The 13692-nt window shown below is 40.7% G+C and overlaps 1 protein-coding gene across 2 annotated transcripts in view; it reads right to left on the bottom strand.

Moving 5' to 3' along the window:
* Positions 1–13692, bottom strand: part of SLC25A26 (solute carrier family 25 member 26) — an 81935-nt gene that overhangs the window by 48934 nt on the left and 19309 nt on the right. The window contains exon 5 of one of the 2 annotated variants that reach the window (XM_058813002.1): positions 13276–13323. The exons of the other annotated variant lie outside the window; for it this stretch is intronic. Within the exon in view, the coding sequence (XP_058668985.1) occupies positions 13276–13323 (48 nt within the window). The remainder of the gene's footprint in view (positions 1–13275; positions 13324–13692) is intronic. 2 annotated transcript variants of the gene reach the window in all.

Raw genomic sequence — 13692 nt, 5'->3', positions numbered from 1 at the left:
AGGCAAGGTGAGTTCACCCTCAGTCACAGAGGCCATCATGGTTCACCAGCCTCTTAAGTCACACAACTACACTGACTGCTTCGAACACCCTCCCAAAATTCTGAATCAAGCATCAACAATCATGAAACAGGCTCTGAAACGCACAGGAATGAAAACAAACACATCAGGGCTCTTTTGTTGGCTGGTGTTTGAAACTTCCCCACAGCATCCAGCTCATGCCTCAGACATATTTTTCCATGGTTGTCAGATGTACACACAATCCTGCTTGTTCAAAGCAGCTCATACTTCACACATTCACATCAGCCTGAGAGATGTGGATCATAAAAGGTGAGAAGAACCAGGAACATCCAAGGGTGCCCAGAGAACATTTACCCACCAGGCACATTCATATTGTCTCTCAACAGAGTGTATGACCTGTATCATAACATCAGGGAAGGGGATGCTTCAGTGATCTGCAGAGGCACTGAGAGCTTTATTCTCCTTCCAGTCAATGACAGCTGAGGCCACAAGTGCCTGACCTGCCACAGAAATTCCTGGGCTTAGTTTCTAATTGCATTCCTTCAGACACTACATGCCCTCAAAATAACAGTACCATTAAATATTCAGAATAAGCATCTCTCAAACATCTAAAATTCAAAATTAACACATTAAACACACATCTAGACTTATGAGCAAAGTGAAAAACAATAAGTATTGGTGACAGAGCTGTGAATCCAAAAGAGAATTACTACTCATAACTTCAGGATGGAGTGGAAGCACTCAGAAAAGATGCATACTTTTCAGAGCACAAAAAAGGTAAATACTCTGGGGAATATCACACTGTACCTACATAACTCTGGGGGGTTTGGATGTGCACAGCTTTTTTACCTGCCCTGACACAGAAGTGGAAACCTCTGCCATGAGCAGGACAGGTGTGGGATGAAGCTGTGCCAAAGCTGCCAATGGTGAGAATTTCTTTCTGAAACATCATCTCTGCCCACACCTTTGTTAGAGGTTCTTCTGGTTATTATTTCTGGACAATGAGCTGCAATTTCCTTTCTTACCAAGAAATGACACAGCTGAAAAGCCCAGGGTAGTGCAGATACCCAACTATACAAGGCAATGACTGATTGAATAGGCAGCACCTGTGTCTATCTTTAAGCTCTTTAAGGAGCAGCAAACAGAGCCTGCCTGGTCATCTCCAGCCACCTGTCTGCTGGCTGCCACAGCACAGCTCAAACCCCAAAAAAGGTCAGAACGAGCAAAAACACTGGTCTGTACATGATACAGCAGGGAAATGAGATTACCACATGGCACAGGGAAAATAAACCCTTGGTTCCCTTGTTTTAGCTGAAAGAGGAGAGGAAGCCACACATTGCCAGCAGGCTGCAGAGGATCTGCACCACAGGACATGGTCACCTCTGGCTTCACAAAGCAGCTGTTGATGAGGTCTGGGGTGCACAGCACACCAGAGAAGTCTTTGCTGCTTTTCTTAAAATATAAAGAATGACAAGAGCTCTCTTTGGTAGCTTTCTCTAGGAAATCTCAAAACATGAAGAGTTTTATTAGTCTGATCCAAAACTGGAACTAGAAGTCAGATCTACATGTAAAAGCAAAAGTCATGAATGTGTTTGATGTATTTTAAGCAAGACACTGAACCACAGTTGTTATTTACAGATCAAAGAAGCTCCAGCAGTGTCCTGAAACAATCTAAGTGAGAAATGCCAAAATCTGATTTCATCCATGTCCATGTGTTGCTTTGAACTTGTAATTCAGAGAATTGGTCACTATATTGAACTAATTATCAAGCTTAATGCGTGCCAATTTTGATGGCTGTGCTCCTTTATAAAAAAAGTCAGGTTTGAAGGGAAGTGGAATGATATACTGGTAGATGTGAAGCCTTTATTGAAATCTGTGGAGGAAAAACAGCCAATATACCAAAAACATCCCTTCTTGCCAAAGCCTAAACATAATTTACTTTTCTAATTAGTTACTGTGACACAGATTAGCAAAATAAATAGTTTGCATTAACCAATACATTAAAAAAAAAAACAAAGTGGTTCATTCCTCCTCCCTCACAGGAAAAATTGTAATGCTTAAGTGAAAAAATAACTACATAATCTAAAAATCTAATGAAGCCACATATTGTATGTGGAAGTAAAACAATAATTTCACAGCACAGCCTAATACATTTAAATTGAAATACTAGCAGCAGTGAAAAGAAACACTGAAAAAGTATTTCTGCAGGCAGGACTAGAGAAGCAAAGTCTGTTCAGATATCAGTGAAGACTTAAAAACTACTTTTTTTGGCAATTACTTACTGTGGTTGGAAATTATCACAAACACTGGTGTGCCAAAGAAGTGATTTCAGGAATCACACAGCTTAGGCTATAATTAAAAAGCAATCTTTGGGAAATAGGCTATTACCAGTATTTAGTAGCTAATTTGTTCGTTAATGCCTTAACAAAGCTCTCCTCTGATTGCAGTGGAGGGGGAACAACTTCAAGAGGATTATTTGCTATTAAGACTTGTACTCAATTATTGAGAGTGCTGCTGTGCTGCAATTACAATGGCAGAGCAGCCATCAGGAAAGCTGGATGGATCCAGCCTGAGCTTCAGCCAGCAATTCCCACATGCAGGGGCTCTGAATTTTAAGGATAACTTGCAGAATACCCTCACAAATTTGAGGGTATTCTGATTAACAGAGAGGTGCAAGCTCAGTCTGCCTCAATACCAATCACACATTTTATTTTATGGGAATTTTCCCCCATATATTAATTTCATTTGTGAAGGAGCGGTTGTGTAACTGCTGGAGTCTCTAGGTTACATTTTTCACCAAGATAATATGATACTAATTTGGTTTTCCTTCTGACAATACTTCAGAAAGCATCTTCTGTCAAATCCTATGAACACCATATTTAAGCCACATTATGGGAGATAAACATGACAGTAACTTAGAAATATATGCCGAGTATTGACAGGTTATACTTGACTCAAAGCTGCCACCACTTGTCACTGTCTCCTGTTATAGTTCTTGTTCTGCTGATCAGGACAAGGAATTCTACACCTCACTAACCCCAGATTTAAATTCTGTCCTGGGAACCATAACAAACAAACCTCTAGGTAACAGCACTGAGTTAAGAAATCCAAACTCACCCCTATTTATGAACTATTTTTCCTGCCAATAACACATCTTCAGTCTCTTATTACTGTATTTCAATAACAAAGACAAAATCAGGGAAATCAGGGAGTACTTTTAACAACATAATTGAACCTGAGACACAGAGAGACAATTGAACCTTTCTGTGCAAAGGTTGGTTTGGGGAGCTGCTGCCCAGCTGACACAGGAGCTCAGGAAGCCTTCAGCTGCAGAGCAGAGCAGAGAGGCCCATTAATCATATTTATCAAGATTGTCTACCCTGGATTTCATGCAGTTAGGGGAAATGTGCTATTCTACTTGAACAACAAGGAGTGAGGCTAAAACAAACTGACCCAGCTGCATGGGTCACTTCCAGAAATAGAAAGGGTATCAGCAGCACAGCTGCACAGGCCAGGAGGCAAAATGCTGGGCTAAGAAACATCCACCCAAAACTTCTGAGGTATGTAGCCAGTGGCAAAACTAATAATGGGCTAAATTTTGCTTTAACTGGCATTCAGTACATTAAAGTCAGCAGGACAAGATTCAGTTAAGTGCCTTATGGTCTTGTATTTCATGAGCCTCCTAAAATGTTTTATTGCAGTTCAGGATTTCATATCAGCAGAAGCAAGAAGGGAGCAGATAACCTCCCACTGAGGTATGAGCATATTATTTATTCTGATGCTCATGGAACTTTCTCTATTTGCCTTCCCCTCTCTTTTACATTAAGAGACTGTACAATGCCAAATGCAACCACAGAACACAATGTACTGGCTGTTCTCCCATGGGAGAGCAGGGGTAATATCCTGGCTTATGATTCCCTCTCTTTTTGAGGCTTTGCTCTGTCTGAAAGAGCACTGAGATGCCTCAGTCTCCCCATGTCACATATTGTGCATCACTAGCAGCCTTTAACTGGGAAGGATTCAAGCCTGGGACAGCCAGATCTGGCAGAGGGACTCCAGAACAGCAGAGTAATGCCAAAACACTCAGGGCAAGCTCTAGACCTGCTGGCTTTGAAAAGCAAGAACACAACTTTCACATATTCAACCAACATAATAAGAAAATGTGCAGAGCTTATGCTTTATTGGCTTCCTTAAAATTAACAGAAAAATAAAAGTGAGATAAGAGCCTGGTTTAATAGCACCGTTTCCATCTGCAGTACACACACCAGGCCTGCTTTACTTAAGTTTCTATAAAAATTATGAAAATCATGTTACCACCCTGCTCCACCTCCCACAATATGCAATGCAATATAGTTGCATTTCCAACTATATTATCACTAAGAAATGATGTGAGATTTTCATATTAAGACACACACCACATTACCCCAAAGATTATTAATTTAGTTGTATTTTTCTTAGAAACAGATAAGCTAAAGAAATGCAGAATATGAACATAAAGTGATGCTGAAAAAAATTTGAAAATTTTGAAATAGATGATTTGAAACATCAAAATTTGAAATAGATGATTACACAGGCCATGAAGTCTCAGCACAGCTAATGCCAGATGTTGGGATCAGACATTCTCCTTTCTCTTTTTCATGGCACGTGGGCATTATTCCATGGGGCAAGAATACATGGAGAATGCTACAGACCTCATATAACCTATTCATATCAAGTGAAAACCTCGCCAAAGCTAAAAAATAGGAGCCCATAAAATCATTGCCGAGCTAAACCTCACACAAGTGAAACTCAACAGGGCTAGTTCGCAGCATCAAAACAATAATTTCACATTTCAGATGTTGAGTTTGCTTTGCAGGCGGGGTGAGGGGCGGGATGAAAGCATCGATCCCTGGATCCCCGGGATGAAGGGGTCACGCCCCGGATCCCCGGGATGAAGGGATCACTCCCGGGATTCGGGGGATGAAGGGGTCACTCCCGGGATCCCCGGGATGAAGGGATCGCTCCCCGGATCCCCGGGATGAAGGGGTCACTCCCGGGATCCTCGGGATGGAGGATCACCCCAGGATCCCCGGGATGAAGGGATCACTCCCGGGATTCGGGGGATGAAGGGGTCACTCCCGGGATCCCCGGGATGAAGGGATCGCTCCCCAAATCCGCGGATTTCACCCCAAACTCCGCCCGGAGTCTGCTGCCCTCTGCTGGCCGAGCGCGGGCAGTGCCACGGCCAGGGAGCCACGGGAATTCTCTCATTTCCCTTTTCCTGCCCCAAATGTTTATTGCAAGGGTGAATTCCTGCCGCGCTCCCGAGATTCCCCTTTGACGAAGCTGCTTCATTTATTCCATCCGCTAAAACCAGCCAATTCTGGCCCTTAAAATATCCTGAAGCTAGGTATGGCTTTCAGTATTTTCTCTTCTGAGGGGCACTTCTCCAGCACTCAAAACAGTGGGATCAATTCCTATTTCCTGCTAGATAATAAGCAGGTAGTCTTTCAAAATAATTGAAGTATGATGTGTCTCAAACACTTGTGGCACTCTCTCACAAGCGCTTCTCTAGCCATTCTTCCAATCCTTAGCATAATTGATAAATTATATGAGCTCTCTGCCATAGATCTGGTTTCTTTTCCACACCTTCACCATAATCTTTGTGCACAGAATCAAGTATCAGATTGCTGATTCTTTTAACTGTGCTTCTGTTTTTAGCAGGTGCAGAGAAACCAGAAAATAGTACCCTAAGTATGAAAAAAAACAGGTAAGTGCTATTAAAATTGACAGCAGGGTGATCTTGCAAGTGGAAGTCCTCCACTGTAAAATCATGTTTTGGTCTACTTCAGGCAAGAACTTCATCCTTGAAAAACAGTCCTGTACTTTCAGGAAATTGCTAAATTGCTTGCTGTTCCAGACCAATCACACACATTTACAGGACTAGCTGCTTCAGAGACTCCAAGACCCTGGGACAAGAAATTATTAAAAGCTATACCATATTTTACATATAGAAGTATCCACATGTATATTTATACATATTTTATATAAACATATGCCCTACACATATATATCTTTTTGGGGTTAGAGCACACACAAGCCGAAGTTGCTTCACCCACCAACAAAATGGGGCCTTCACCAAAAACAGCCCAGCAAACCTCCACCATCAGCAGGATGGATCTACAGCTTAGCAAAACAGGAACTGAGACCTACAGAAAGCATTTACACAGACAAAATAAAGTTGTCCATGTTGGAATGCAGCTGAGGAATTAGAACTAAAAGCCACCACTCAGCCAAAAAGTCAAACCATTGTGAAACATGGAGAAATCAAAGCAATCAGTGTAGCAAATAGAGTTCCTAGGTTATTTAAAAGACAAAAACAAATCAACAAAAAGAACACAATAAAATAAACAAAAATATCACAGCACAAAGAAAAAAAGGAGCTTTTTCTTCGTACTATTATTTTCTTCTCAACTTTTTATTGCCCACAGTGCTGCTACCCACCCACAAAACACATTCCTACACCATGAATGCTGCATTTGCAGAAACACTTTAGGAAGCTGCTCTGAGAATGTATGGAAATGGTATCTTTGTTGGGAGCCTGGAGTAGGACACGCTTCCTGCAAGACTCTGCTTGCACCCACATTGAGCTGGAAAGAATCTGCATTATCAAATCACAGCCTGTGCTCTGAGTGCACATGGCTTTCCAAGTGGTTTCCTCTTCAAAGACCCCAGCTGCAAGGCTGTAGCTTTCAAAATACAGGAATACTCTGCATATATGGAATTCTTTTCATGTGAGTAGACCCACTGATGTCAGAGAGGTGCAGTGACTGTGTGCTGCTCCATTGGTGAACAGCACATCCCTGGCACCAAGGATGGCTGAATTCTGCTTCTGGCCAGGCTCTGTGGACACTGCACCTGGCACCAGAGTGTTCAACCAGAACATCTTGCTTGTAAACATACTAGACCAAAAAAAAACCCAAAAAAACCTCATTCCTTCCTCACAAATGTCAAGGAATTTGCTTCAGGATTCTGCCCACCATTCAGGCGTGTCACAAAACCTATTTCCCACAACTGGTAAATTAGGAAAACCAGGGTTATTTTGCAGTCTGTAAAAGTCATTTACAGCTGCTTTGTGAGATCTCCATTTTCATCTCCAAGTACTATTCCAGCATTTGCAGGGAGAAGGCAATGAGCACAACCCACAGCAGCAGAGTTATTCATTTTACCCATGTACTGCTGTTCCAGGTCACAAACCAGGGTGTGCCTGAGGCCTTATCCCAGACTTGTCTTGTGCTCCCACCCCTCAAGAATCCCCTTTAACCCTCACAGCCCCCTCAAAATGAAAATCTCCTGAATATTGACACCTAGGATGATACAAGTGATACAGGAGCTGATAGAGCTCCAGTGATGGGCTTTCCAAGACAAAGTGATGCTAGAGTGGGAAGCAGGGACTTATTTTTCAACTTCCTCCCATTAATCCTGAAGCCACACAAGCTCTGCACAATTTTCCACAAAGCTCTTTAATCCATTTTACAGCCCCTATCCCTTTCATGAGACTGCTGATGATCTATATGGAAACACCCAGGCCAAAGAAATGCTGGCTGCTCAGTAAAAGTCAAAAACCAGTGTTACAGCTCCTGCCTGGCAAATTCCTGGTTAAACCTAACTTATCTAGGAGTCACAATAACAAAACAGCTTGGTTTTCCAGAAGGTAACAAAAGACAGATACTGCACATATTTCACTAAGGAGGATGTTTATTTTTCCAAATATTGTACTAAGATAGTGTCCTGTTTGCCTATTTCTATCGACATCTGCTCTGTAATACACAGAGAACGACAAAAGATCAAAGTTTTAATTGTGCAAGTGAAAGAATGTATTAATAACATTCTTTCTGTCTTACAGCAACAGAGATAAACTTAAAAAAACCTCTCTCTAACAGCTCAGAGAACAGGATATTTATATAAAGATGTCCTAACAAAAGAAAAGCATGCACAACTACCTTAAATGGATAAACAAACTCCCTGTTTGCAGTGTGCCCTATTGAGCTCAGCCCTCAGAAATCCCCTCCAACCCTCAGTCAACAGGGTCAACACATCTCAGCTGGGTTTTACATTTTTATACAAACCCCCCTCAGCATCCTTTGTTCACCAACCCTTTAAAACTAGGGAAACTCAAGCAGGTGTGCCTTTAAAGCCCATTTTGCTGCTAGCTGCTTTAGTTTTCCTCTTCTAGGCAGTAAGTTGTTTAGGAGAGTTTTTTGTTGGTTTTTTTTTGGTTTTTTTTTGTTTGTTTGTTTTTTTTTTTTTTTTTGAGGGGGGGTTTTGTTTGGGTTTTTTTTTTTTTTTTTTTTTGTTTTTTTGTTTTTTTACTTCTAGCTCCTTCCTCATCTGCAAAGGCTGCACTGCAGGTCCTCCTCAGCCCTTTTGAGACACACCTTGAGAAAGGACAGCAGTTCTGTGGAACACACACAACAAGCAGGACCTCCTCCTCCTCAGGAGATGTTATTTCTGCTTGGCTCTCTGGAATTTGCTGCTGTGTGCCACACTGCTGCCACAGCACACTTTGAACTGGCTGTCCCTCTCCTCCCAAAGTTATTCTACCATTCCCTCCCTCCCAAGACAGCAGCAGTGCCTTTATCCACTCGGGGCTCTCTGCCTTGCATGTATTGAAGGGAAAAACACAAACCCACAAAGCCCAAACCAAGCCACAGCTGCTCTGCCTTAAAGAACTGGGACTGCCCAAGGTGACAGCTGGGCTGCCTCACCTAAACCAAAGCCAGGAGCGTGTGGTCCCCAGGTGGGGTCAGGTTTGTCAGGGTTTCCTTCCAATCTCAGAGCTCTGAGATCTGAAACAACATCAACAAGTAAAGCATCACTACCACCCACCAACACAAGCAGAGCTTGAATTGTCCAGAAAAGTCTAAGAGGACAAGTGTGCTGTTCACATTCTCTGAACAGAGAGAGACACAATTCTCTCTCCCAGGATTTTTCCTGGGGAAGGCAGTGAAAAGCTCAGAGCAGAAGAGAAAACAATTCTTATCTCTACTTGCTGTTCCTGTTGTTTTGCACGTGTAGAATGTTTACCCAAAGTGAATTGTTAATTGGAAACCAGTGAAGGTTGTTTTGATTCCTTGGCCAGTTGGGTCAAAGCTGACTGCAAATAGTCACGGGTTTTTCTTTAGTATCTTTGTAGTATAGGATTCCTTAGTACAGTATCTCTTTAGTATGTAATTTAGTATAGTATTAGTGTAATATAGTATAGCTTAATGAAGCAACTGCTCAGCCTTCTGAATCATGGAGTCAGAGCACATTATTGCCCTGTTTCTACAATAGACAAGCTCAGCCAGGGCTGCCTGCACAGCAAAGACTGACATTTGAAAGTGACTCTCAGTCTCTTTCCAGGACATCCTGAGTTACAGAGAGCCAGTCATTCTTCATCCCCTTTTTCTTAAAGAAAGTTTAATATTAATTTAGCTCCTTTTGAATCTACTTCCAAGCTAGATGCCAGCCCATCTGCAATATTTTCACAAGTGACAAACTGGATTAAAAGCACACAGAACACCCACTCTGGACTTGCTCACTTCTTCCAAACCATGGTAATTCAGGACAGAAGGGACACCAGATTTACTCAGAAGTTGCAACCTGCACACAGACATGCCAGTGAAGTAACTCACTGTACACAGGGAAAGGGACAAAGCACTTCCTTTCCTTTTGTGCTGTCCCCTCATTTACAAGAACGTCCTCTAAGACATCTGCTGGAGTCCTGTAGCAGGAAAGGAAATGGAAGAGCTCCAGTGGGAACTCAGGGGTTTCTTTCTTTTTCCCATGAACTGAACATTATGGAATTTTAACAGATGTTCTACTTGGTCATAGTTAATAAAATGAATTATGCAGGAATTAAAAATCTGGCTCCATTTGCCTATATAAGATCTCAGCAGCAGAACTCCATTCCCATTTAGGAATTCTAAAGGATTTGCAGTGGATTTATAGTCTGCTCCTGCCTCATTATGAGCTGGCTGGAAATTTCACCAGTTAACTTTTCTCTGTTGTGGAAGATGTGAATAAATTTACCTGTTCATTGATTGATTTTAGTAGCATGATCCAGTTTCCAGTCCTGCACACTGGTACACTACAGCCATAGGAAGGGGCAATTCTCACTTGGATTTGCTTTGGAAATGACATCATGGGAATTCCACATCATTTCACAGCCTCTGATTTCTGCCATTTATTCAAAGTCTCATTCAGCAACCTAATAACCATACTCCCACTTTGTGCTTTATTACAAAAGCCTTCCTCTTGGAGCACAGATGTCTCTGTCAGGCTTCTGCTGCCAACAGAATGATGCACTGTACCTCACCTCCCTTTCCATTTTAGGATTAGTTCAGTGCAACTCCATCAAAGGAAGATGTAAAGACCAAAAGGTAATGGAGATGTGAGAGAAGAGGCACCAAAAAGGTGAAAAGAGTCACAGCCAAAACTTTCAAGCCTGGAGGTTCACTCAAAGTTATTTCCAAAAGCTTTATGCATTTAGCCATCTTCTTTCTCTTCTAATATCCATCTGCTCAGAAAGCATTCTGAGAAGATAAAGGGGATAAGTCAGAGTGAGAATCAAAACTGAAGGATGAAACCTTGCACCAGCACAGCAGCTAAAGCCAATTACATGGAGCAGAGTAAGGCTGCCTTGAAAAGATCTTCTATCCTAAAGCAAGAAGATGAGGCTTCCACACCACACTCCATTTATAAACAGATTTATTTTCACTGAAATTCAATCAACTGGCAAGCAGATCCCTGTCCAGAAATCCTGATATAATACAAAAAATTTTATCCCAACGCAATAGCTAAAATTAACCTTTCTCAAACTCCAGCTCAAGAACTTTGCCAACACAAGAATATAATCATCTGAAAAGCATCAATATTCCCAGCCTCTTCCAATTTTTTTAAATGAAATATCATGTATCAAAGACTCTCTATCCAAAAATTCCCACTCCATTATAACTAAACAAAGGCGTTTGTGTAGGCAGAGAACCAAAGCATGTAAACAAACCTTGTAAGTATAAAAGTCAGCTGGAATTAAGTACCACCTGATATATGCTATGTAGCTACCAGGATGTGTCTAATAATGAATTAATATAGATTTTTATCTGAAAATAAAGACCCTAAAGGAAGAAGTGTACTCAAACAGAAGGAAAAGTACCAAGATTAAATATCAGGCTTACAGCAGCTCCAGCTGAAGGTGCAAAAAGCTGTTACTCAAGTGGACATTGCTTTACAAAATTTAGTGTCAGAAAAATGCAACAATTTTAATAGTATTAAATTCAAAGGTTTTTTTTTCTTCTTTTTAAACATCACCTATGATTTGCTTCATTTTTAAGAGAAAGCACATTTCATTTAGTAATCATTTATTCCTCATTCTATTGGACAGATTCTTCCAAAAAGCAATACTTCAACTGAAATCGCTTCTGAAGGATCTTTTATGAATACACATAATGAAGAGGACTCCCATTAAATTTCCAACAAAGTGTTGCCATTTTGAGTAAACAAAGTTATCTCAGCAGGGTCACACACTGTGCCATGAATATGGTCTGCAAATTAATTACCACCCTGACATATGTCAAAACAAATTTTAAGGAGAATAGCACACAGTAGCAACCATGTGCTTTATCTACCTGTTAGTATGCAAAATCTGTACTCAATGGGATCTAAATTTATTCATTTATTCAGAACCCCTCTGAGAAATCAAAATGATTCGTATTCATTCGCCTTTTTTTGCCCGTCAGCAAATGAAATCTGAGTGAATAACAGGCTTAGTGAGCCAGAAAATAAGTACAGGACAAACCTGTGGTGGGGGTTACATTTTAGAAAAGCAGGTATCACCTTTGCACAAATAACTGATTTTTTTAACTCTCAAAACTGCTACAATAAACTGCAGTGCATTGGCATTTGTCAGCACTTTAAGGAACACCAAGTTTGGTGTTTCTTGTTTTAGGTAATACCCATCTTTATTCTGTACTTGAAACAAGAGCTGGCCAACAGAATTGTTTTCAAAACAGTTTTCATCATGAAGAAAGGCTTTAAAAAACAGAGCTACTGAATGAAGATTTAAAAGCCTCTGCAACTGGTTTTATTATCAATGGCAACACAGACAACAGATCTGAGCCTGTGTTTAAAACCGAAGAGGGAAGATCCAAATCTACCTTTAGGTATCCAAACCTAACCTTTATCCACTTGAGTTACATAAGGAGACAAACCCACCCAGCACATCCAGAATGTCCCTGGGGTCCAGGAAGGGTCCAAAGCCAGGCTGGACAGGACTTGGAGAAACTTGGGATAGTGGAAGGTGGGAGGTAGAACAAGATGGATTTTTGGTCCCTTCCAACCCAAACCTTTCTGTGATTTTATGTTTTCCTAGGAACCAACTGATCTCTCTATTTCAGGTACACATACATCATGCAACTTCTGTTTTGTCAAAAGATGATCTCCTGGGATCTGAGACTGAAACAATTTTAGACAGGGAGTTTATCAGTAGGTTTTTCTACTTCTTTTATAAACTGCCTTCAGTTCACACAGCATATCAAGCACTTCCATGACACCAATCCTGGAATTCACAGTACATTTATAAAAGATTTTAGTTTAGGAACTATTTTCTTCTGAGTGGACCAAAATATTTTTAGCCCTATTTTTTTTTTTTTCCTAACAGTGAAATACTTCTGACTTAGAGTTAAGTAATGCCATATCAAATCTACAGACTGGGTGACTAAATGCATTTCTTTCACACACTCAAAAAAAAAACTAGAGAGAGCACAATCCTCTCTATATACAGATGACAAATAATCCCTTGGCATCTGCTGACAAATATATTTAAAGAAAGCCTAAATCTGTCTCTGCTAAACTTGGCCTGATGCCACCAGTTCACCATTGTTGGCATATATAATTCACATGATGCAATCACAAGACTTGAGAAAGTTTCCAGTGCTTTAGTTTATGGTTTTCTCATGTTGACATATACCTTTCCATCCTTTTTCAATTCAGCAGCAACAGAACTGGGAGACAGGATGGCAAATGAATTTTTGCATGTATCAAAGGTTTTCTTAGTGCTCATTACCAGTATTCTATACAATTACAGGCTGGTAACTTATCTAGAATGAAATATGCTGGGATTTAGAGCTTAAGGTTAGAGCAACTGATCTCAACTGTACTATTATCTCTTGTTAGAAAACTGAGGCAAAGGAAGCAATTGAGAGAAAAAAATAAAAGAGAAAAAGTCAAGAGTTTTACCTCTCTTAATACGGTGCTTTTATAACCCCGGTACAGGCCTGGAATACCCTGTAAAGCAACAAAAGAAAGCATCATCCAGGGGGAATGAGTTTGTCAAAGACCACAATTTATTGGTGATTATGAGGCAAGCATTACAGCCCTAAAGTGTCACACCTCAGCTTCAATTTGACTGTATTGATTATAACACTGTGTACTGTATTCCATTATTTACAGTGCCAGAGGGTTTTATTTTCACCTCCTTAGCCTTGATTCAGAGCCCTTATCAAGACAAATGTTTTGTATTTTTAACCAGCTGAAAATACTCAAAACAATTAAAACTCATTTTATAAGTGCATATAAAATTATGTTGTTTATTATTATAGGGCACTTAATTCAAGTGTTTGGCAAGACTTATGGTTCTCTAGCCAGCTATATGGA

This window comes from Ammospiza caudacuta, chromosome 12 (genome assembly GCF_027887145.1).
Source record: "Ammospiza caudacuta isolate bAmmCau1 chromosome 12, bAmmCau1.pri, whole genome shotgun sequence".
Taxonomy (NCBI): Eukaryota; Metazoa; Chordata; class Aves; order Passeriformes; family Passerellidae; genus Ammospiza; species Ammospiza caudacuta.
The sequence above is the reverse complement of the archived record's forward strand: the minus strand, read 5'-3'. Positions and strand labels throughout refer to the sequence as shown.